This window comes from Scyliorhinus torazame, chromosome 21 (assembly GCF_047496885.1).
Source record: "Scyliorhinus torazame isolate Kashiwa2021f chromosome 21, sScyTor2.1, whole genome shotgun sequence".
NCBI lineage: Eukaryota > Metazoa > Chordata > Chondrichthyes > Carcharhiniformes > Scyliorhinidae > Scyliorhinus > Scyliorhinus torazame.
In genome coordinates, this window is record NC_092727.1 from 56,453,697 (window position 1) to 56,478,943 (window position 25,247).

At 48.8% G+C, this 25,247-nt stretch overlaps 1 protein-coding gene across 2 annotated transcripts in view; it reads left to right on the forward strand.

The window, feature by feature from the left end:
* Positions 1-25,247, forward strand: part of kirrel3a (kirre like nephrin family adhesion molecule 3a) — a 1,049,271-nt gene that overhangs the window by 843,829 nt on the left and 180,195 nt on the right. For both annotated transcript variants that reach the window (XM_072486819.1, XM_072486820.1), the window contains exon 6: positions 23,997-24,102. In XM_072486819.1, the coding sequence (XP_072342920.1) occupies positions 23,997-24,102 (106 nt within the window). The remainder of the gene's footprint in view (positions 1-23,996; positions 24,103-25,247) is intronic.

Consider the following 25,247-nt stretch of genomic DNA (forward strand, 5'->3'; position numbering starts at 1 on the left):
ACAATAGTCCCCAGCCAGTAGTAATCAGGCAGGTTATAACACTTAAGTAGGCACTTATTAATAACTAGTGATTAGCTACCCGGTATTCTATCCAGGCTACACTGACTATGGTGCGACTTTTGTCAGAAATGTTACGCAGCCGTTTGGCTTGCGGTATTAACAATGCGGCCACCCAAAGAAAGTTGTTAGCCGAGCCGACATTGACTTTTCAACATGCCATTCAGATGGCGTTGTCCCGAGAGAGCGCAGAACGGGGAGTGCAGGAGCTGCAGGAAATGCATGCCTTGGGGCGCAACCCCTTCCGTCCAAAAGCTTCTCCCTGCACCCCTGCCGTAGCTTGGGCGGGGTGCCGTCCGGATCGATGCCAGTGGCCATCGGACTTTCCTCACCGAAGGGGACCTTCTCCAGAGCTTATGGATGAGGAACCATGTCAGTGAGGACTTGTGGTCGCCGACCCCGCCGTGGACGCCGGTCCTGGGGGTGCCAGAGGTGCCGTCGTTGCGACAGAAACTGGGGCCAGCCCATGGGCAGCACCTTCCATTTGGATGAACCTGCGCGAACTACACCTGAGGATGTGGAGACGGAGGATGACTGCCTGCAGCTGCATTGTGTGGCAGCTCCCCATGTGGCCCCCATTAAGGTGACGGTATGGGTCAATGGACACCCCCTTGATATGGAGTTGGACACTGGTGCAGCGGTCTCCATGATTGCTCAGAGGACATTCGACCATGTCAAGTAGGCTACACAGACCCTTACATTAACTGATACACAGGCCAGGTTGGCCACCTATACGGGGGAACCATTGGACATTGCTGGAACTACGATGATCCCTATTGTGGCTGGATACCAGGAAGGGCATTTCCCGCTTATCGTGCTGCGCGGCCATGGGCCCAGCCTGTTGGGTCGGGACTGGTTGTGCCATTTGCGGCTGCAGTGGCAGCACATCCTTCAAACAGGTTCTGGAGGGTTGACGGAGGTACTAGGAATGTACCCAGATGTATTCCAGCCCAGTTCAGGAAAGATAAAAGGTTCCAGGTTTAACCGGGAGCCATGCCGCGCTATTACCGGGCTCGCCCGGTGCCTTACGCCTTGCTTGAGAAGGTAGAAGCGGAGCTTACTCGTTTGAAGTCCTTGGATATTATCCGGCCCGTCAGTTTCGCCGACTGGGCAGCGCCAGTTGTACCTGTAATGAAGCCAGATGCCACGGTTTGCGTGTGAGGCGACTGTAAACTTACAGTGATTACGGCTTCCCGGCACGACTGATATCCAACGCGTCACATAGAAGACCTCTACGCGAAGCTTGCAGGTGGACTCTCGTTCACGAATTTAGATATGAGTCACGCCTATCTAAAGTTGGAGCTGGACCCTGCCTCCCAGCCATATGTAACTATTAATACACACAGGGGCCTGTATGAATATACACAGTTGCACTTTGGAGTATCCTTTGCCTGCTCTATCTTTCAACGTGTCATGGAGGGCATTTTGAGAGGTTTACCACGTGCCGCTGTTTACTTAGACGACGTTTTGATTACGGGGAGGCCGGAGCAGGAACATTTTGAAAATTTGGAGGCTGTCCTTAGACGTTTCTCAGAGGCTGGAGTCCGTTTACGTCGTACAAAGTGTGTCTTTCAGGTGAAGGAAGTGCTCTACCTAGGTTATTGGGTGGACCGCGAAGGTTTGCACCCCGTCGCAGAGAAGGTGCCCGCAATTCAACAAGCCCCCGCCCCGACTGACACTTCACATCTTTGTTCTTTTCTCGGCCTCATAAACTATTACGAAGTTCCTCCCCAATCTGGCAACTGCGCTGGCCCCATTGCATCCTCTGCTAAAGAAGAATCACACCTGTGTTTGGAGTCACCCGCAAGAAACCGCTTTCGGGCGGGTGAAACAGCAATTGTCATCGTCTGGGTTACTAACACACTATGATCCTGAAAAGCCTTTGCTCATCACGTGTGATGCATCACCATATCGTATTGGGGCCGTCCTTTGCGGAGAATCACTTCCACCAGTCTGTTAATGGCCGCCATTTCACTGTCATGACTGATCATAAGCCTCTGCTGGGACCTTTCCGAGAGGACAAGCCAATACCGCCCATTGCTCCTGCACGGCTCCAGCGCTGGGCTTTGTTGCTTGCTGCCTGCGAGTATTCTCTGGAGCATAAACCAGGGACCCAGATAGCGAATGCCAACGCACTGAGCTGATTGCCTTTATCGACCGGCCCCATGTCGACCCCCACAACCGGTGAGGTGGTTGCAACCCTAGATTTTATGGACTCCTTGCCTGTCGTAGCATCGCAGATCTGTGAGTGGACCTAGACGGATCCAGTCCTGTCAAAGGTTCAGCACATAGTCCTGTATGGTGGGCAACATAGACAGCTCCCAGGTGAGTTGCGGGCATTTTCCTCCAAACTGTCAGAATTTAGCATGGAAGGCGGTATCCTCTTGTGGGGGACGTGTGTGGTCATCCTGGAAAAAGGACAGGAGCTGATACTACAGGGCTTGCCCAATGGACATCCGGGTGTGACCAAAATGAAAATGTTGGCCGGAGTTATGTCTGGTGGCCAGGCCTCGCAGCCAACATTGAGAAGATGGCCCAAAACTGCTCCATTTGCAAGGAGCATCAGAAGCTTCCGCTGGCATGTCGCTACATCACTAGGAATGGCCAGGGTAGCCTTGGGCGAGCTTGCATGCGGATTTCATCGGTCCTTTTCAAGGATCCATGTTCCTGTTATTAATCGATGCCCAATCTAAATGGCTCGAGGTGCATAAGATGGTAGACACAACGTCCTGCGAACGATCGAGAAGATGCATTTGTCTTGCAGTACACATGGCCTTCCCGAGGTGCTCGTCACAGCCAATGGCACTCCTTTCACAAGTGAGGAGTTTGCGAGGTTCATGAAGATGAACGGCATATGCCATATCCGCACCGCTCCATACCACCCGGCTTCCAATGGGTTGGCGGAGTGTGCAGTACAGCCTAAAGTTACAGTCTTCCGGGTCTATAGAAACTAGGCTGACTCATTTTTTTGTTTTTGTATAGGGCCACTCCACATGCGGTGACTGGGGTAGCTCCCGGGAACTCCAAATGGGCTGGAGACTTCACACCCAACTTAACATGGTTTTTCCGGACTTTGGCACAAAAGGACGCCGCACTCGAACTGCAGGGCATGGCCCTTTTCGGCATCGGCGGATTTGGTAGTTTGCGCCTGGTGACCCGGTGTTTGTTCGAAATTTTGCTGGTGGTGCCCAGTGGGTCCCTGGAGTTATCTTTCGATGAACGGGCCCGATCTCTTACCAGGTGCAAGCCCAGAGGTCGTCTCCAACGCAAGCATGTAGATCATGTTCGGTCCAGAAGGCCACTTCTTCCAAAGATTCCCTGTCCCCGGAGCTCACTTCTACAGCCGAAGAGACCAGACACAGTGGAGGGTATTCCTCACGATCTTCCTCTGACGTTGCACTCAAAGCCTGCGCAGGTCGTTGCAGCACCGCGTGGTGATAGGGACGCCAAGATGACAGAGGCTTTGGACTCCCACTCCGAGATGGAGACACAGGACGCCTCCGAGGGGGAGTCCTCGGTCCCACGGCCCATGGATGTACAACCGTTGCGAAGTTCATCGCGGAATCGCCGTTTGTCTTCTTGTTACACGCCGCCCGATTCAGCACCTTGTGCAAATGGTGTGCGGCCTGTGGCAAAACGCATCCGACGCCTTCCTTCGCCAAGGTATTCAGTGGATTTCTTGGACTTTAGTGGGAGGGATGTTATAACCTGCCTGATTACTACTGGCTGGGGACTATTGCCTATCCCGTGATCCTTAGTGAGTATGAGCTCCCCCAATGAGAGGTGCAGAGAAATCATTAGCAGAGTCACCTGCATAAATAGAGCTGGCCAGTGTGGAACCAGCGAGAGAGGAGAGAGCAGTGGTGGAGTACTGCTGCTGTCGTATATATGTAATTGTAAATATAGTTATTTCTTTCGATTCTTCAAACTCGCGCTGGATTCTCCATGGCCCTCACAAAATTGCGGTCACCAGGATTATCCCAATGGTGACAGGCAGCATCCCTTCCCCTCTCCACTATTGAAACTGGAGCAGGTGCCTAGAGGAAATCTCACAACCACAGCACCATCAACATCTTTAAATTTCAACTCCCACTGACCCACGAGTATCAGGGGACCGCAGCCACGCCCACAGTCCATCCTGCACGAGTTCCCTTTCCGCAACGAAGGCATCGCAGCTATAACCAAGCCTACCTTTCAAAAAGCATGAAGCCAGAGCCTCCATCTTGGGCAGCTGTGCAGTCTCCAGCCTGCATCAGCAGTGCCTACCTCTCCCCGTAGTGCTGCTAGCCGTCCAAAGTCTCGGACATTCCAATTGGTCCTCCCACCAGCGTTCACCACTCACTGTGCCTAATTGGACCCTGAATGCGGAGGAGGCCCCTGGGATTGGCCGCCACTGGAAAGATCACAGAGATGGATGGACCTCTGACACCATCGGAGTCAAGGTGCAGAAATGCTCCCAACGCTCAAGAATGTTCAGAGTGCAGAAGATTCTAACCCTTACCTCCACTGATGTTAATCAGTTCCCTCACACTTTCAGCCAGTATCCCCTGCCAAGCCGTTCTACTAATGATGCTATCAGTATTCATTGTTAGACTTTACAAGTAATTACATGACCTGATTTCTGACCTGAATTTCAACAATGATGCTAACAGATGCTCAGTCTGTGGCATAGGGCACTGTGCTTTCCTGAGCTTCGTGATCAGCAATGTGACTCTCCGATGATCAGAACACAAGAGATAAGATTGTCCATCTGTGTTTTTCACTCCAATGTGAGCCGGTTTTCCAGCTGCTCCATAATTTGCTTTCATTTGATGGGTTTCTGGCATATGCCTGGTGAGGTTTGGCCCTTGGGAAAGATGTTAATTGGAAAACAAGAGAAGTTCAGTCCAACATCAATGGGTGATCATTTATTGGGCCCGACTCCCTGAGGAACTGTGTGGGACTGTGAGCACAGCACATCCAAGGGGGGCGGCTGAAGGAAGGATGAATGTGTGACGATGCAGAAGTGATTCATTTATGTGGGAATGGACAGATTCTAGTAAGGAAATTGGCACAAGAGAATTGTTCCTAAATTTCCATCATCCTACTGGATGGTTAGAATTTTGAAACCACCATCTCCCTGACCATTATTCTGGACCAGCAGTTCAGTACAGGTTCTCGCCTGGATACCCATTGCTAGGAACTTCCCCTTAATGTCGGGGAGACATTGACTGCACAAGAAGAGCAAGGATTTCAGCCAAGTCGAGCAGAAGCGCTCCAAGGTGGCAACAATGGAATAAATTTGTTCATCTTGACTGGGCTGAGGTCTCCATTATCAATTTCTTGGGAGTCATGAGTTGCCAGAAGCTTAATTGGTCCAACCATATTAATGTTGTGGCATTGAGGTCAAGGGCAAAGGTTGGATGCTCGATGGTGAATGACCTCTTTCTAGCTTCTAAAAGCCTTAATTGCATGTGATGGAACGTGGTGACAGGCTCAGCACTCAGATAGACAGTAGCAAACAACAGTCTCAAAACCTGACACTATCCAGGACAGTGCAGTGCACTTGATTGCCCTCACGTTACTGGACTCACTATTCACTCCCTACCATCGGAACACTGGGACTGCAGCACGTATTTTTAAATCTGTTTATGGGACGGGGGTGTCACAGGCTGGGCCAGCATTAATTGCCCATCTCTAATTGCCCGTAAGAGGGCAGCTAAGAGTCGACCACAATGCTGTGGATCTGGAGTCACATGTAGGCCAGACCGGGTAAGGATGGCAGATTTCCTTCCCTAAAGGACAGTAGTGAACTTTTTTATGACAATCGGCAATGGTTTTATCATCATCATTAGACTTTTAATTCCAGATATTTGTTGAATTCAAATTTCACCATCTGCAGTGGCGGGATTTGAACCTGCACCTCCAGACCATTACTCTAGGTCTCTGGTTTACTAGTCCAGTGACAATAACAATATGCCACTGTGGCAGTGCCCAGCGGCACCACACTCGGCCGAGATCCGTGCCGCTGCCCGGGGAGCTTCTGCTAGGGCTGGGGGAGTGGTGGGGGGTGGCTAGGGGTGGGCTGTAGGGCGGGGCGGGCCGGCGCTATGTTTCCCACGCAATCGATGGGGGTGTAGGCATGTGCGGCTGCAGCTTGTCAGCCTTGCGCATGCGCAGCCTGGGATCTGGCGATTATCCGGCCATTCTCCGCGCGATCTGCGGGTGTTCCACGCGGTGCTGGTACTAGCCCTAAATCTGTGAGGGATTCGCGCCGATTTTCCCGTTGTGGAGCACCACGGATTCTCCATTGGCGCCAGCACTTTTCCTCAGAAATGGAGAATCCAGCCCCATGTATTTCCCAAATCCTCTGAACAAAAGAAACCAATGCATTTGAAGCGCAGTTCCTGTTAAGGAACCAATTTGCACGCAGCAAATTGCTATGAGTAACAGTGAAATGATTGGCCAGTGAGCTGGTGTTTATTGAGGGAAAGGTGTTGACCACAAATCTGGGAGAACCTCCTGTTCTTCTTTGAGAAAATGCCATGGAATCCTTCACAGCCTCCTGTGCGAGCATGAAAGGGCTCGGTACAATGTGTCATGATATTCAAACACACACATCATGATAGACACACCAACAGACAAATCAGAACACACAACACCACAACCAATGACAGAAAGATATAAAAGCACAGACACGACCCCCGGTGGTCAGTATTAGCTGCAGAGGAGGACCAGGACAGATCTGTTACCAAACACACTCAGGGAGACAGCACGTGCAGAGTATCCAGAACGAACTGTATTATAAGAGTTAAAATAAAATAGAGTTGTACCACATACAACTGTGTTGGCTCATCTGTGCACCAGAGCACCCAACACCACACAATGTTTCATTCAAAAGAAGGTACCTCGAACAGTGCAGCTCTCTGTTAAATCTGCACAAGCGTGATAGCTTAAATTGGTGTGCTGACATCCTGGTGTGAGATTTTTAGCCTGGAGCTGAGTGAGCTATAGTGAGAGTATTACAGATGGGGAGGTGTACCAGACGATAATGGGATATTTATCATTTGGAAAAGATCATGTGGAACACCAAAGCTGAGGTAATGAGGCTGTGGGTGAAATTGGGAGAAAGAGAGAGTGTCTGCAACTGGCCAAGATAGTGATGTGACAGCGAACCCTGCTATCCCATGACCCTATTCATTAAAATTAATTCTAGCATTGCTGAAACACCAGACATGTTTCCGAAGCTTTCTGCCTTACACCCATCAGTACAAATGCAAAAATGCCAAATTTCAAATGATCACAACAATTTTTACTACTATTATTAGCTTGGATAGAAGACTGGCTGGCAGACAGAGTCAGGATAAATGTGTCTTTTTCTGGATTGCAAGATGTAACTAGTGGGGTGCCACAGGGTTCAGTCCTTGGTCCCCAGTTATTTACAATCTATATTAACGACTTGAATACAGGGATAGAAGGATCTATCGCCAAATTTGCAGATGACACAAAAATAGGTGGGCAGTAAGTTGCATTGAGGAAATAAGAACCTTACAAATGGATATAGATAGGCTAGGAGAGTGGGCCAAAATATGGCAGATGGAGTTTAACGTGGATAAGTGTGAGGTCATGCATTTTGGTCGCAAAAATGGAAAGGCAACTTGTTATCTAAATGGGGAGACTTTGGGGTGCTCCAATGCAGAGGGATCTGGGTGTCCTCATGCATGAGTCACAGAAAATGAGCATGCAGGTGCAGCAGATAATAAGGAAAGCAAAGGGAATGTTGGCATTCATAGCAAAAGGAATAGAGTATAAAGGTAAGGAAGTGTTGTTGCAACAATACAAGGCATTGGTAAGACCACACCTGGAGTATTGTGCACAGTTTTGGTCCCCTTATTTGAAGAAAGATATATTGGCATTTGGAGGCAGTTCAGAGGAGGTTCACGAGGTTGATTCCAGACAAACCAGGGGTTTGTCATGCGAGGCGAGATTGAACAATTTAGGGAACTGCTTCGGAAATCAGAAGCACAAAGGGATTTGGGACTCCTTTTTCATGATTCTCTTAAGGTTAACATGCAGGTTCAGTCAGCAATTTGGAAGGCAAATGCAATGTTAACATTCATGTCAAGAGGGCTAGAAGACAAGACAGGGCATGTACTTCTGAGGCTATATAAGGCTCTGGGCATACCTCATTTAGAGTATTGTGAGCAGTTTTGTGCCCCGTATCTCAGGAAGGATCCAGAGGAAGTTCACAAGTATGATCCCTGGAATGAACAGCTTGTCGTATGAGGAACGGTTGAGGACTCTGGGTCTGTACGCAAGAGTTTAGAAGAATGAGGGGGGATCTTATTGAAACTTACAGGATACTGCGAGGCCTGGATAGAGTGGACGTGGAGAGGATGTTTCCACTTGTAGGAAAAACTAGAACCAGAGGACACAATCTCAGACTAAAGAGACGATCCTTTAAAACCGAGATGAGGAGGAATTTCTTCAGCCAGCGGGTGGTGAATCTGTGGAACTCTTTGCCACAAAAGGCGGTGGAGGCCAAATCACCAAGTGTCTTTAAGACAGAGATAGATAGGTTCTTAATTAATAAGTTGATCAGGGGTTATGGGGAGAAGGCAGGAGAATGGGAATGAGAAAAATATCAGCCATGATTGAATGGCAGAGCAGAGCCGATGGGCCGAGTGGTCTAATTCTCCTCCGATGTATCATGGTCTTCTAATCTCTAGAGTTTAGAAGAATGAGGGGAGATCTCATTAAGGTATACAAGATGCTAAAAAGTATGGATAAAGTGGACGTGGAGCTGATGCTTCCTCTTGTGGGGCATTCGAAAAGGAGAGGTCATAATCTTCGGATAAGAGGTAGCAAATTTAAAATAGATTTGAAGAAAAACTACTTCTCCCAAAGGATTGTGAATCTGTGAAATTCGCTACCCCAGAGTGCGGTAGATGCAGAGACAGTGAGTAAATTTAAGGAGGAGTTGGTCAGATTTTTAATTGGTAATAAGTTGAAGGGTTATGGAGAACGGGCAGGACGGTGGAGTTGAGGCCAGGATCATATTGAGGGTGTTAGGCTCGGGAGGCTAAATTGCCTACTCCCGCTCCTAGGTCATGTGTTCTAGGGAGGAGATGCTCTGGCTGATTTCACAATCCAGTTGTAACATTGTCGGTTGCAGATGAGGAACAAACTAGCCATGACGGGCAACATGGTAGCATTGTGGTTAGCACAACTGCTTCACAGCTCCAGGGTCCCACGTTCGATTGCCGGCTTGGGTCACTGTTTGTGCAGAGTCTGCATGTTCTCCCGTGTCTGTGTGGGTTTCCTCCGGGTGCTCCGGTTTCCTCCCACAGTCCAAAGGTGTGCAGGTTAGGTGGATTGGTCATGACAAATTGCCCTAAGTGTTCAAAAAAGGTTGGATGGGGTTACTGGGTTACGGGGAGGGTGGAGGTGTGAGCTTGGATAGGATGCTCCTTCCAAGGACAGGTGCAGACTTGATGGGCCGAATGGCCTCCTTCAGCACTGTAAATTATGTGAGTCTGTGATGATAGGATGGCGGAGCAGACATGATGGGCTGAATGGCCTAATTCTGCTCCTATGTCTCATGAACTTATGAGTGCTGATTGGTTGGCAAGATGATTCTGATTCATCGAGGCACTGTCACGAAGAAAGCAAGGCCTCCCAAGCTCCTAAGTCAGTGTTCTTCAAACTCGGGGGCACGACCCACGGGTGGGTCGCGCGCTGGTGTCGGGAGGGTCGCGGAGCCGTCTTTTGCGGCGCTCCCGATCACGCAAATCCCCGCGCAGCAGCCGGCTTTTAATAACGCCGGCTGCAAGCGGCCTTTAAAATGGCCGCGAACATGTAAAAAAAAAAATTGGCCGCATTGCGCATGCGTGCCGATGAGCGGGCGCGCATGCGCAGTGCGGCCGCTATTTTTTTAAATGGTTGCAGCTTTTTGTTTTACACGTTTTGGGTTTTTTAAATTCACTTTATTCATTTATTTTATTAATTTAATTTATTTTTCATTTATTTTATTCATTTTATTTTTTACTTTTTTTTTACAAGTTCGGGGGGGGGGGGTTTATTTAATAAAATTTTACGGAAAAAAATGCAGTACTTTGGACAGATGGAGACTCCATACTTTCCGACACCGGAAGGCTTCACCTTCATCCAACAGGTTCCATTGGAGGAGCGTGTACGAGGGCCAAAGGGACCCAAAACCATTTCCTCCATTTTTATCAGCAGCAAACAAGGTAAGAGAAAATGGTGGGTTGCTCAGGTCGGCCGGCATGGGTCGTAACGGTCGGCCAGCGTGGGTCGCGAAGGTCGGCCGGATTGGGTCCCGAAGGTCAGCCAGGTTGGGTCCCGAAGGTTGGCCGGTTGGTAAAAATGGGTCCGCTGAAAAAAAGTTTGAAGAACACTGTCCTAAGTAATTCAAAAATGGTGCAAGGTGCCACCCTCCCCATTTTGTTTGGAGAGAACCCTCCCTGTGTAAGAATACGTGTCACTTCTAGCAAGGATAAATAGCCCCTGTCATGATCTTGAATGATTATCTTAAATTGGCTGTGAGTGTAACAATTAGCACACATCTATTAATTATCATCTACTCCTCTGTTGCCTCCAGACTTGACTATTCCAGTTCCTGAGTGGCCTCTTAGCTTGTATTGTCTACAAAATAAACTCTTCCAACACTCGACTGCCTATTTCCTAACTCACGAGTGAGCATTATTCTACTCATGTGGCTCAGTGTCAAAAATATTGTTTGATAAAGCTTCTGTGATGCACCGTTCGACATCCTACTAAGTTAAAGGCGCTATAAAAATGCAAGTTTCTGTTGAAAGCATTTATGTAACTGACCCACCGTGAGGTAAAGTAATTCCTGAAAGCAGGGCAGCCTCTTTTACTGAAGCCTGCTGTTGATTTGCTCTCATTGTTATGAAGCTACAGCTGTGAAATGTGTTCCAGTAACTGAAGTTTTGAATGTCTAATTCCATTCCTCCACACTGCAACAAAATTCTTATACAATAATTATGCAGAGTGGAACTACACAGAGGCCAGAGAGCCCGCTGGGCTCCGTGCACATTATTAGCTTCTGCTGCACTGAGTCGCTATGCGATCAAGGGGGGAAATCTATCTTCTGAGTAACTGTTTAATATTAATGGCAAACAGATGTCAAATAGGACCACTGGGGATGAGAGATGGCGAACCATCTGGCAGCTAAAAAAATTTAAATACTGTGTGAAAGCCACTTCCTTGCTGAAAATCTAGGATTGTACTGTAGGCACCTTTAGGACTGCAGTAAATATAGCTTTATGATAAAGTGGCAGATTTTCTCTCATAAACGTTGAATAGTCCTAACCTGTTCGGGCTGCAGACCCGATTGCTTTGTATACTTGATTCTTCAAAGGATATCATACTGTTTAATGCATTATTGTGTAACTTTATGATGCACTATCAATGACACAAAGACGAGAGTTGGATGCAATCGAGGCTTTATTATACTAAGATGTGTGGTCTCCTACAGCAGCTGGCGAAATGGCTGCTGTACGAGGAGCACACATATTTATACTCCGCCTACTGGGCGGAGCCAGCAGGCAGGGAACTATCCCCGTACCTGTAGTACAGGGCCTTACCACAAAGCACCTAATATATACATCAGTGGTGACTGCCACATTCACCCCCTGTTAAAATTGAGTCCGGCGAGGGGGGGGGGGTGGAGAACTATATACAAGTAGATGTCTTAAAGTACAGAAAAAAAATTGAGTCCAGCGGGGGTGGAGGAGAGTTATACAGAATAATTTTTTTTTTAAGAGTCCCGATCAAGTTAAAGGTTCAGTCGGTCCGGAGCCTTGATCTGCCGTTGGGAGCGCCGCAGTGATGGCGGATATTCTGGTGTCGGTCTGGTCTTCGGTGACTCCGGGAGCGTGCCGAAATCCTCTTCATCCTCGGGTGTGGGCAGGGGGAGGATGGATTGTCCTGGGGCGGGGGTTACGGCTGGGTGCGCCGGGGGAGGGGAGGGTGGCGCCGGGCCGGAGGGGTGTGTGTGTGTGTGGAAACAGCTGGTGCCAGGTCCCTGAGGGAGACGGTATCTTGGCGGCCGTCGGGGTACGCTATGTAGGCGTACTATGTGTTGGTGTGGAGTAGCTGCACCCTCTCAACCAACGGGTCCGCCTTGTGGAGTCGTACGCGCTTACGGAGGAGTACGGGTCCTGGAGCTGCGAGCCAAGTTGGGAGTGACACCCCGGAGGTGGACTTCGGGAAGGCAAAGAGACGTTCATGGGGTGTGTCATTAGTCGGCGTGCATAGGAGCGACCGAATGGAGTGCAGTGCGTCGGGGAGGACCTCCTGCCAGCGGGAGGCCGGGAGATGTCTGGACCATAGCGCCAGCTGGACGGCCTTCCAGACCTTCCCATTCTCCCTCTCCACCTGCCCATTTCCCCGGCGGTTATAGCTGGTCGTCCTGCTCGAGATGATACCTTTGTTGAGCAGGAACTGACGCAGCTCATCGCTCATGAATGAGGGTACCCTGTCGCTGTGGATGTAGTTGGGGAAGCCGAACAGAGCGAAGATGGTGTTGAGGGCTTTGATGACGCTGGCAGATGTCATGTCGGGGCATGGGATGGCGAAGGGGAATCTGGAATATTCATCGACCACACTGAGGAAGTACGTGTTACGGTCGGTGGAGGGCAGAGGCACTTTGAAGTCCACGCTGAGGTGTTCAAAGGGGCGGGAGGCCTTCACCAGGCACGCACTGTCCGGCTGGTAGGAGTGGGGTTTGCACTCCGCACAGACTTGGCAGTCTCTGGTGATTGCCCCGACTTCCTCGACGGAGTAGGGCAGATGATGAAGTGGTACAAATGTTTGACTCCCAGGTGACAAAGGTTGTCGTGCAGAGTCTGGAGTTGGTCCACCGGTGCGCTGGCACATGTACCTTGGGATAGGGCATCGGGGGGCTCGTTGAGCTTACCAGGGTGATACAAAATCTCGTAGTTGTAGGTGGAGAGCTCGATCCTCCACCTCAAGAATTTAGCATTCTTGATCTTGCCCCGCTGTGTGTTGTTAAACATGAGGGCTACCGACCGTTGGTCAGTGAGGAGAGTGAATCTCCTGCCGGCCAGGTAATGCCTCCAATGCCGCACAGCTTCAACGATGGCTTGGGCCTCTTTTTCGACAGAGGAATGCTGAATTTCGGAGGCATGAAGGGTTCGTGAAAAGAATGCCACGGGCCTGCCTGCCTGGTTGAGGGTGGCGGACGTCGCTCTCGACTTGAAATGGTAACGTCTCGTCGACTGCGTGCATCGCAGCCTTGGCGATGTCAGCCTTAATACGGTTGAAGGCCTGGTGAGCCTTATTATTAGCAGAGACAGAACTTACCTTGACAAGAGCATTAAAGATTGCTCAGGTTACAGAAAGTGCTGAAAAAGAATTGCAAAGTGTGCAACCAGGCGAGATCAGCCAACTTTGGTGGGAAATCTTGGGGAGTTGCAGCATGAGAGATGAGGGCACTGAAAGCTTTGATTTAAAGAGTAGCAAGGAAGGCAGACCACAGAGATACGTAAAGTCTGGATGCATGGTGGCACAGTGGTTAACACTGCTGCATCACAGCACCAGGGACCCAGGTTCAATTCTGGACTTGGGTTAGACTGTGTGGAGTTTGCACATTCTCCCCGTGTCTGCGTGGGTTTCCTCCGGGTGCTCTGGTTTCCTCCCAGTCCAAAAATGTGCAAGTTAAGTGGATTGGCCCTGCTAAATTGCCCCTTAGTGTTTAGAGGTTAGCTGGGATTACGTGGTTGCAGGGGATGGGCCTATCTAAGGGGACCTTTCAAAGGGTCGGTGCAGACTCAATGGTCTAAATAGCCCCCTTCTGCACTGTAGAGATGATATGATTCAATGAATTTAGAAGAATGCTACCGGTGCAGGGCGGAGCATTGCCAGGAGAGGTGTCAATTTAAAGTGCAATGTGTTTTTCCTGTAACAGGAAGGGGCAAGGTAGGAATAAATGCATAACCAAATAAACCTACCAAGAGCCAATGAAAAAAAAATACGACTAAGGTACATAGTTTAAAAAATGACTCAGAAGAAGAATCTGAAGTTTACAGAGCAAACAATATTAAAGTGAGAAAGCCAGCCCCAATTATAATTGTGGTACTAGTCGGCCACTGAAAATGGAGGTGGGAAGAGGAGCCACTGTCAGAGGAGAGCAGACTTATTGGTATTTGAACGGTGCGTCCAGCCCCTTAAATTAAAAGTACAATGACTAGGCTGGTCACGTACACTGGAGAAGCCTTGAATACTCGTTACCACGGCAGCATCAGTAACCTACCAACATCAATCAGCCCAGTTACCGATCATCGTGGTCATTGGCCAAGTCTCATGGGACAAGATTGTCTCCATCAGATCTGAAAGCTTGTTACAGAGCCTGCTCAAGAGAGTTGCCTATTTGGACAATGTGTTAATTATGGGAACCTCTGAAGAAGAACACTTGGAAAATTAGGAGAAAGATATGATTAAAAGTAGCAGGGGAAAGGCTCAAGAGAGTGAAATGAACATTCCAAGCCAACGCAGTAACATATTTGGGATTGTGTGTCGATGCTCAAGGATTGCATCCTATGGAGGGGAAGAGTAAGGCAATCTGTGGGGGCACCAGCCCCCAGAAACGTTTCTGAATTAAAATAATTCTGAGGGATGGTGAATTATTCTGGATGATTGATATCCAACCTGTTGATGTTGCTGGCACCTTTAGACGTGCTTCTCAGGAAGTACCAAAGGTGGCTTTAGAATGAAGCATTTTAGCAGGTTAAAATTATATTGCAGTCTTCAAGCCTCTTGTTCCATTTTGATCATGCAAGAGAAATCGTGCTGACCTGTGAAGCTTCGCCCTACAAAATAGGAGAAAAGGCTTGAGGATGGTGAAGAGAGACTTAACGGTTTTGCTGCAATAACACCAGCAGACATTGAGAGGGACTATTCTCCATTAAAAATTTACGGGGTGAAAAAGTTTCATGAATACATTTACGGATGACACTTTACCATAATTAACTACCACAAGCCACTTTTAGGATTGTTCAGAGATGACAAAGGTATTCCCCTCATCGCTTCAGTGAGAGTCCATGATGCACGATCAATTGAACAAAGACTAGAGTTGGATACAACTGAGGCTTTATTGCTCTAAGATGTGTGGTCTCCCACAGCAGCTGGCGAAATGGCTGCTGAATGGAGGACACGCATATTTATACTCCACCTACTGGGCGGAGCCAGCAGGCTGGGACTACCGGCGAACCTGTAGTACAGGTCCTACCTTACATCACCTAATATAGGTGCATTACCACATTCACCCCCTGTTAAAATTGAGTCCGGCGGGGGGGGGGGGGGGGGAGAACTATATACAGCAATGAATCTATATTTACAGTATTTGAGCAGAAAACAAATGTCTTTTGAAGTCCGGCGGACCAGTTAGAGGTTTAACCGGTCCGGTGCCTTGATGTTCCGCTGGGAGCGACGTAGTGGTGGCGGCGATGTCGATGCTGGCCCGATGTTCGGTGACTCGGGGAGCGTGCCAAAATCCTCTTCATCCAAGGGCGTGGGCAGGGGAAGGACGGATGGTACTGGTGGGGTTAATGCTGGGAGCGCCGGGGGAGGGGAGTGTGGCGCCGGTGTGTGTGGAACCTGCTGGTGCCAGGTCCCTGAGGGAGACAGTATCCTGGCGGCCGTCGGGGTACGCCACGTAGGCATACTGGCGGTTTGCATGGAGCAATTGCACCCTCTCCACCAACGGGTCCGCCTTTGTGGAGTCGGACCTGCCTACGGAGCAGGACTGGTCCTGGGGCCGCGAGCCAAGTCGGGAGCGACACCCTGGATGTGGACTTCCTGGGGAAGGCAAAAAGACGTTCATGGGGTGTGTTGTTAGTGGCGGTGCACAGCAGTGACCGAATGGATTGGAGTGCATCAGGGAGGACCTCCTGCCAGCGGGAGGCTGTGAGGTTCCTGGACCAGAGGGCCAGTTGGACGGCCCTCCATACCGTCCCGTTCTCCCTCTCTACCTGCCCATTTCCCCGGGGATTATAGCTGGTCATCCTGCTGGAGGCGATACCCCTGCTGAGCAGGAACTGACGCAGCTCATCGCTCATGAATGAGGATTCCCTGTCACTGTGGATGCAGGCGGGGAAACCAAACCGAGCGAAGATAGTGTTCAGGGCTTTGATGACGGTGGCAGATGTCATATCGGGGCATGGGATGGCGAAGGGGAATCTGGAATACTCATCGACCACACTGAGAATATACGTGTTTAGGTCGGTGGAGGGGCCCTTTGAAATCCATGCTGAGGTGTTCAAAGGGGCGGGAGGCCTTCACCAGACGTTCACGGTCCGGCCGGTAGAAGTGCGGCTTGCACTCTGCACAGACCTGGCAGTCCCTGGTGATTGTCCGTACTTCCTCGACGGAGTAGGGCAGATTGTGAACCTTGCCAAAATGGTACAACCGTGTGACTCCCGGGTGACAAAGGCTGTCGTGCAGGGCCCGGAGTCGGTCTACTTGTGCGCTGGCACATGTACCTCGGGAGGGGGCGTCTGGGGGCTCGTTGAGTTTGCCGGGGCGATACAAAATCTTGTAATTATAGGTCAATCCTCCACCTCAAGATTTTATCGTTTTGATCTTGCCCCGCTGTGTGTTATTGACCATGAAGGCTACCAACCGTTGATCAGTGAGGAGGGTGAATCTCCTGCCGGCCAGGTAATGCCTCCAATGGCGCACAGCCTCAACAATAGTTTGGGCCTCTTTTTCGACGGATGAATGCCGAATTTCTGAGGCATGAAGTGTGCGGGAGAAGAATGCCACGGGTCTACCTGCCTGATTGAGGGTGGCGGCTAGGGCGACGTCCGATGCGTCGCTCTCTAGTTGAAAGGGCACTGTCTCATCTACTGCGTGCACCCCGGCCTTGGCTATATCAGCTCTGATACGGGCGAAGGTCTGTTGTGCCTCGGCCACCAGGGGAAAGTGTGTGGACTGTATGAGTGGGTGGGCCTTGTCCGCATAGTTTGGGACCCACTGGGCGTAGTATGAGAAGAACCCCAGACAGCGTTTGAGGGCCTTGGGGCAGTGGGGAAGGTCCATGAGGGGGCGTATGCAGTCGGGATCAGGCCCCAGAACTCCGTTCTGGATCACATAGCCCAGTATGCCTCAGCGGGTCGTGCTAAACACGCACTTCTCCTTGTTGTAGGTGAGGTTGAGGAGAGTGGCGGTGTGGAGAAATTTGGCAAGGTTGGCATCGTGGTCCTGCTGGCCATGGCCGCAGATGGTGACGTTGTCTAGGTATGGGAAGGTGGCCCGCAAACCGTACCTGTCGACCATTAGGTCCCTCTCCCTTTAGAAAACCTTTGTGGTTGGCATCATGACAAGTCCGAGCAATTCTGGACTTTCCAAATCAGAAAGGATGAGCTGAGTTGTGATGGTGGAGCACTGTTGTGGGAAGCCAAGGTGATTGTTCCTGCTCCTGCTCGGACAATGCTACTAAAAGAATTGCTCTGTACACATCTCGATATGAGGGAAGGGAAAATGTTAGCCACGTGTTGTGTGTGGTGGCCTGGGATCGATAAAGAAATCGAAGACCGAATTAGACACCATGACCACTGTCAAGTACAGCAACGTTTACCACCCTCAACTCTTCTGCACCTTTGGGTCTGGTCAGGTCGGCCGTGGGTGCAACTCCAGGTTGATTCAAAATAGGTGGACTTTCATGAGATGATGACCTCGACCTCCTTAGCCACAACTGATAAACTACGGCAGAGTTTGCCACTCATGGGTCACCTAAAGTGCTGGTCTCTGACATGCAACTGAATTCACGAATGAAGAATTTCAACACTTCATGCAATCCAATGGGATTCAGCATATAGGAACAGCCCCTACCACCTGGCCTCAAATGGGTTAGCTGTGAAGACTGTCCAGAAATTTACATCTGCTTTGAAAAAACATACCTTCTTGCCTTTACAACTTCAAATGGCCCATTTCTACTAATGTACAGAACAACCCCTTATACCACTACAGGAGTTACCCTGCTGAATTGCTCAGGAGAAGACGTCTATGGACAAGGCTCAATCTAATATTTCCAAATTTGACAATGGGAAGGAAGGAAAAACAAGATACGCAGAAGGGATACCATGGTTCTGGCAAGGTTGAGAGGGCTTTTCAGGTAAACAATTTAGTTTATGTCAGAAATTTCAATCCTTGTCCGAATTGGGTCTCTGGGATGATCGCACATGGTTGAAGTACAAGTGAACAAAATTCCTACAGTATAGGACGGCATGGTGGCGCAGTGGTTAGCACTGCTGTCTCATGGCACCAAGGACACAGCTTCGATCCCGGCCCAGGGTCCCATGTGGAGTTTGCACAGTCTCCCCGTGTCTGCATGGGTCTCGCCCCCACAACCCAAAGATGAGCAGGGTAGGTGGATTGGCCATGCTAAATTGCCCCTTAATTGAAAAAAAGAATTGGGCATTTTAAATTTATAAAAAGAATTCCTACAGTGCAGGAGGCCATTAGGCCCACTGAGTCGGTGCTGGCCCTCTGAAAGAGCACCCTACCTAGACCCACTTCCCTGCCGTATTCCTGTAACCCCTCCTAACCGGCACACATTTGTACACAAAAAGGGCAGTTTAGCTTGGCCAATTCACCTAACGTGCTCATCTTTGGACTGTGGGAGGAACGGGCGGCACGGTAGCACAGTGGTTAGCAATGTTGCTTCACAGCTCCATGGTCCCAGATTTGATTCTCGGCTTGGGTCACTGTCTGTGTGGAGTCTGCACGTTCTCCCCGTGTCTGCGTGGGTTTCCTCCGGGTGCTCCGGTTTCCTCCCACACTCCAAAGATGTGCAGGTTAGGTGGATTGGCCAAGCTAAATTGCCCTTAATGTCTAAAAAAAGAAAAAGGTTAGGTGGGGTTACTGGGTTACGGGGATGGGGTGGAGGTGTGGCTTAAGTGGGGCGATCTTTCCAAAGGCCGGTGCAGACTCGATGGGCCAAATGGTCTTCTTCTGCACTGTAAATTCTATGATTCTATGAAATCGGAGAACCCAGAACAAACCCACGCAGATACGGGGAGAATGTGCAAACTCCACACAGTCACCCAAGGAATTGAACCCGGGTTCTTGGCGCTGTGAGGCAGCAGTGATAACCACTGTGACACCATGCCGCCCAAGAAAATGAAGAAGCTTGTGGACCTCCTGAGGAGAAGAGAACCATGCACAGTACCAATTGAGCAGTCTGTCCCTGCTATGCCTGTATTGTGGCTCCAGCAATTTTAAATGGAACCGAATCCAACAACCCTGAAGAGGGGGACGAGTAATAGTCCGATGGGAACTGGAGAGGTTACCAGCACTAGAGCACGTGTGCAACCGGGAAGCCTTCCTGCTGTCGGTTTCAGGTGAAACTACAGCGACTGATGAAGCACCAGTTAACGAATTGCGACACTATAAACAAATTAGAAAATCTCTAGAGAGACTTAGTTGTTGAGAGACGGCGTTGGGATTTCCCCACTTTTGTTGTGTAATATTGTTCACAGTTTTATTGTCGATGTAAAAGATTAATTAAGAAATTGAAATGGGAGGAACACAATGGGAATGTTACGGTGGAGACTTGGAGACATGGCCTCAATTTTTAGAATTTTACCCCCCCCCCGCCCCCGAGCTAACCCATTCCTGCCTCTTGAGGGGAATGTGTGAGGCTTAAAATCAAAATGTGAATGTCTACGGTGATACTTTTTAAGTTTCTGGAGAGTGAGGATCAGATTCGGATTGGCTTGGATCAATGTGTGGAGGAGCAGGGTCAGATGAATGTGGAATGGGTTGATAATGGGCCTAAAATCCAGGCCCGTGTGTCTGATCAGCCGGTGCTGCACTCTTCAGCTTGGTAAACATGGCTGACCATAATAGTTCGCAAACCACTCCTTTGACTCAATCTATCGGTTCTTTTCCAGCATCTGCTGAGACAGGAACCAGAGAATTATAAAATTCCTAGCTTTCGGCTCCCATTTGGAAAAAGCAGCTCTCACTGCAGCATAACCCAGCAGCAGACCATCAGACAAGAACAGAGCCGATGGCCAATCTGGCACTGTGGGAATTCTCACATTGAGGATATATTTTTACAGCAGTAACAGGCTACATGCTGCATGAATATTCATCGGACTTTTTCCTCTGAGACATATTCAATCCCTGATGGAGTAGTTAACGATGAATGAAAGTAGACAGGCTACAACAGCAACAGACCGTATTTCAATATTTTTGTACTCTCTGAGAGATATTTAAGTAATTTATAAAGCTATATTAATAAAGGGAAAATCCATTCGGCTGGTCTCACTCAACCTGTCAATTATGTGTGGAAACGAGACTTTCTCGCTCAGAGTATTATCACAACTCGCCAGCCCTGACATGGAGATACTGACAATCCAAATCGGAACCATTTTTTGTAATTCAGTCCATATTCATTGCGCAGTTAGACAGTCAAAACTAACCAAGTCTATATTTTCTACATTCCATGACCTTCTGAAGAGCAACAAGGGATGGGCAATAAATGCTGGCCTAACCAGTGACTCCCATATCCCGTAAATGAATGAAAAGACAATAGGCCACATCCCAAGCGTAAGGATAAAATAACCTTCAGAACAGCGACCGCAACACCACACAACCCTGCCATGGCAATCTCTGCAAGACGTGCCAGATCATCGACATGGATACCACCATTACACGCGAGAACACCACCCACCAGGTACGCGGTACATACTCGTGCGACTCGGCCAACGTTGTCTACCTCATAAGCTGCAGGAAAGGATGTCCCGAAGCATGGTACATTGGCGAGACCATGCAGATGCTGCGACAACGAGTGAATGGGCATCGTGCGACAATCACCAGTCAGGGAACACTTCAGCAGTCAAGGGCATTCAGCCTCTGATCTCTGGGTAAGCGTTCTCCAATGCGGCCTTCAGGACGCGCGACAACGCAGAATCACCGAGCAGAAACTTATAGCCAAGTTCCGCACACATGAGTGCGGCCTCAACCGGGACCTGGGATTCATGTCGCATTACATTCATCCCCCACCATCTGGCCTGGGCTTGCGAAATCCTACCAACTGTCCTGGCTGGAGACAATTCACACCTCTTTAATCTGGGGTTACCCCTATCTCTGGATCTGTAAACACTTAATTAACTGCTAATGCTTGCATTCAAAGCATTGTCTGGCATCTTTGAATTTGTCTATCTATATCTTTCTGGAACATACCTCTTCATTCACCTGAGGAAGGAGCAGTGCTCCGAAAGCTAGTGTTTGAAACAAACCTGTTGGACTTTAACCTGGTGTTGTAAGACTTCTTACTGTGTTAATGTCAGCCGACTTGTGACAGTAATAAAGATTATTATTATTATTATTAATGAATAACTACAGTAAATTCATACCAAGCTTGGCAAACTTATGGCATCCATTAAATGAAATCTTGAGGAAGGGTGTTCCATGGGATTGGACAAGGGAGTGTGAGACTGCATTCCAGTTGAATAAAAGTCAATGGCAGCACGGGAGCATAGTGGGTAGCACAGTTACTTCACAGCTCCAGGGTCCCAGGTTCGATTCCCGACTTGGGTCACTGTCTGCACATTTTCCCCATGTCTGCATGGGTTTCCTCCCACAGTCCAAAGATGTGCAGATTAGGTGGATTGGCCATGCTAAATTGCCCTTAGCGTTCAAAACGTTTGGGTGGGGTTACAGGGAAGGTGGAGGTGTGGGCTTGGGTAGGGTGCTCTTTCCAAGGGCCGGTGCAGACTCGATAGGCCAAATGACCTCCTTCTGCACTGTAAATTTGATGATTCTATGATAATGTGTCAAAAAAGATTAAGCCATATTTTTAATAATAATCTTTATTGTCACAAGTAGGTGAACATTAACACTGCAATGAAGTTACTGTGAAAAGCCCATTCAATGGGTGCCTAGTCACCACATTCCGGTGCCTGTTTGTGTACACAGGGCGAATTAAGAGTGCCCAAATCTGTGGAATTCGCACATGTTTGGTCAAGATTTTTGGTAGCAGGGTGGGGTTAAGTTTGTACTTGTCGATCAGGTTTTAACTTTAGATGGTCATGAGGAAGAAGGGAGTTGGGAAGATTCAAATGAGTGTGATTAATTGGAAAGTTGCGATGTCAGTATCAATAGTTACTTCAGTGCAGGTTTAACCTGAAACCAGTTCAGATCTGAGTCTTGACAGGCTCGTCTCTGCATGGTCACACACCCGAACCCCGAACCCTGCTTTTCTCTCCATTGATGCTGCTGGACCTGCAGGGGTGTTTCCAGCATTTTCTGTTATGTCTAACAGCTCTTCAAAGTGGGTTCCGAGAAATTAGCAGGTAAAAGCAGGAAACTTGACAGATGACCCATGGGATGCTCAAAAACTCCTATGGAAACCTTTGTTTTAAAATCTTTTAGAGAGGCCTTCAATGGCTACTTTAAGCAGCAATGGTTTGGCTTCTCAATGTCAACCATCAATAGATGGAGTCTGCACGGTGCCACTATCCTCATTGATACTTCAAAATCACACCAGCATCGTATTGACGTCACAGCTCACCATAAAGAGCTGCTTCCAGCAGGCAATTGGATTTCCCATTTTGAGGCATCAAGCACAGTGGTGGTGATCTGGACTTTATTGAAATAGGGCAATAGTTGCGGTGTTACTATTTGAATCGTGTGCCATCCTGTATCATCCAGGTTTCAGATTTTACTCAACAGACGGCACCCACCGACTTTACATTCCTGAAACTACCGGATATATAAGTGACTGATCTCTCAACCTTAAACAAACTTCAGCTCATCTAAAACTGCTGCCAAGGCCCAATCACCCATTCCACCCCCCCCCCCCCCCCACCACGCCCCATCCCCGAGGCTCACTAATCTGCATTAGATCCTGTTCTACAAATGCCGTAGATGTGAAATTCTCCTTTTTCAAATTTCTCCGTGGTCTTGCCCTTCCCTTTCCCTATCTTTGTAATGTCTCCTAACCCTACAAGCCTCTGAGCACTCTGTGTTCATCAAACTTGAGTAAATTTAAAGAGCAGCTGAACAGATTTTTGATTAGTAATGGGTTGAAAGGTTATGGAGAACAGGCAGGAAAATGGAGTTGAGGTCAAGGGGAGATCAGTTATGATCGTATTGAATGGCGGAGCAGGCTCGAGGGCTGAATTGCCTCCTCCATCTCCTAGTTCTTGGGCGGGATTCTCCCTCTTGTGCAGCATGCCCCGGGGATTATCCGTCTCGCCAGCTGGCCAATGGGGTTTCCCATTGTGGGCAGCCCCACGCCGTTGGGATATCCCCAGGCTGCCGGCGCAACGGAGAATCCCAACAGCGGAGAATCCAGCCCCTTATGTTTGTCTTGCATATCCCCCACTATCTTTGCCTCATTATTCATGACCTTGTCCTTCATAGTCTCTGGAATTTCCTCCCTAAACATCTCTCCTTCTATTTCGTCTTCTAAGAGCCTTCCAAAAACCAAACTGTTTAATCATTATTTGACCCAGTGTCAATTTGTATTTAATAAACTTTGTATGTGAGAAGATTGGGGAATTTTACTACATTCAGATCTCTATACACATGCAGGTTTTTGTTGTGGTTGTCTATGCCAGTGACTCACAGGTGGCATTCTCCAGTCTCGTCCGTGATGGGACCCGTTGCGACCGAGATCAGAACATTGGCGTTCCGGTCAAAACTCAATTCACTTCCGGCAGCACCAGAAAATCCCAGCCGTGAACAAGATGAGAAAACTTTGGCCGATATTTCCTGTACTCTCCAAAAGTCAATACCACTGACTCCATTTTCACTGGACCACCATCTGTTGATGATGCTGGGTGGTGGTTGGTTTTGCAAGCCTCTCACTTCTTCTGAAAGTGGGTGCTATTCCATGAGTCTGCAACAATCTAATGCTTGTTTTCTGCTCTTCCTTGCAGACCCGCCTCTGGTGAACCTTACTGTGGAGCCACAGCCTGTCCTGGAAGGAAGCACAGTGAGATTCCGATGCTCTGCGAAAGCAAATCCCGCGGTCAGCCTGTACAGGTATCATGTCATCTCTTGCTGGTTAGGATTAACCATTAAAATTATTAATGTGAGCAAACGGGTGCAATGTAGGGCTGAGCCTGAGGGTGCGATTTAACCAAATGGGAACTATGCCCCATAATGAGCGTGTTTAACCACATGTTTCACAATGCTCGCAGCACCAAGCTCCAAGGAACAACGCTGGAGTGGCTTCAATGGGAAATCCCATTGACAAGCGGCGGGAAGAGAGAATCGCACCACCAGCAAACGGCTGGGGGAACGGAGAATCCAGTCCAGTGTCTTTTACCTGCTGCCAATTTCAATATCGAAACATCAAACACTAAAGAGGTGATCAGAATGGCATCTTAAGTTGAAATACTGGTTCAGTCCGCATTAAGTGCAAAACGCAATCTTGATAAAGGTATTAAAGCTAGTGCTCTGACCGGTTGCCTGCAGGACTGTTAAACAGCTGGTTACCACTTAAAATGGTTGCCAGTGCTCATATTGGAGGTAACAAGGTGCCACACAAAAGGTTGCTGCATTAGATAAAGATGCATGGCATTAAGGGGAAAGTAGTAGCATGGATAGAGGATTGGTTAATTAATAGAAAGCAAAGAGTGGGGATTAATGGGTGTTTCTCTGGTTGGCAATCAGTAGCTAGTGGTGTCCCTCAGGGATCAATGTTGGGCCCACAATTGTTCACAATTTACATAGATGATTTGGAGTTGGGGACCAAGGGCAATGTGTCCAAGTTTGCAGACGACACTAAGATGAGTGGTAAAGCAAAAAGTGCAGAGGATACCAGAAGTCTGCAGAGGGATTTGGATAGGCTAAGTGAATGGGCTAGGGTCTGACAGATGGAATACAATGTTGACAAATGAGAGGTTATCCATTTTGGTAGGAATAACAGCAAAAGGGATTATTATTTAAATGATAAAATATTAAAACATGCTGCTGTGCAGAGAGACCTGGGTGTGCTAGTGCATGAGTCGCAAAATGTTGGTTTACAGGTGCAACAGGTGATTAAGAAGGCGAATGGAATTTTGTCCTTCATTGCTAGAGGGATGGAGTTTAAGACTAGGGAGGTTATGCTGCAATTGTATAAGGTGTTAGTGAGGCCACACCTGGAGTATTGTGTTCAATTTTGGTCTCCTGACTTGAGAAAG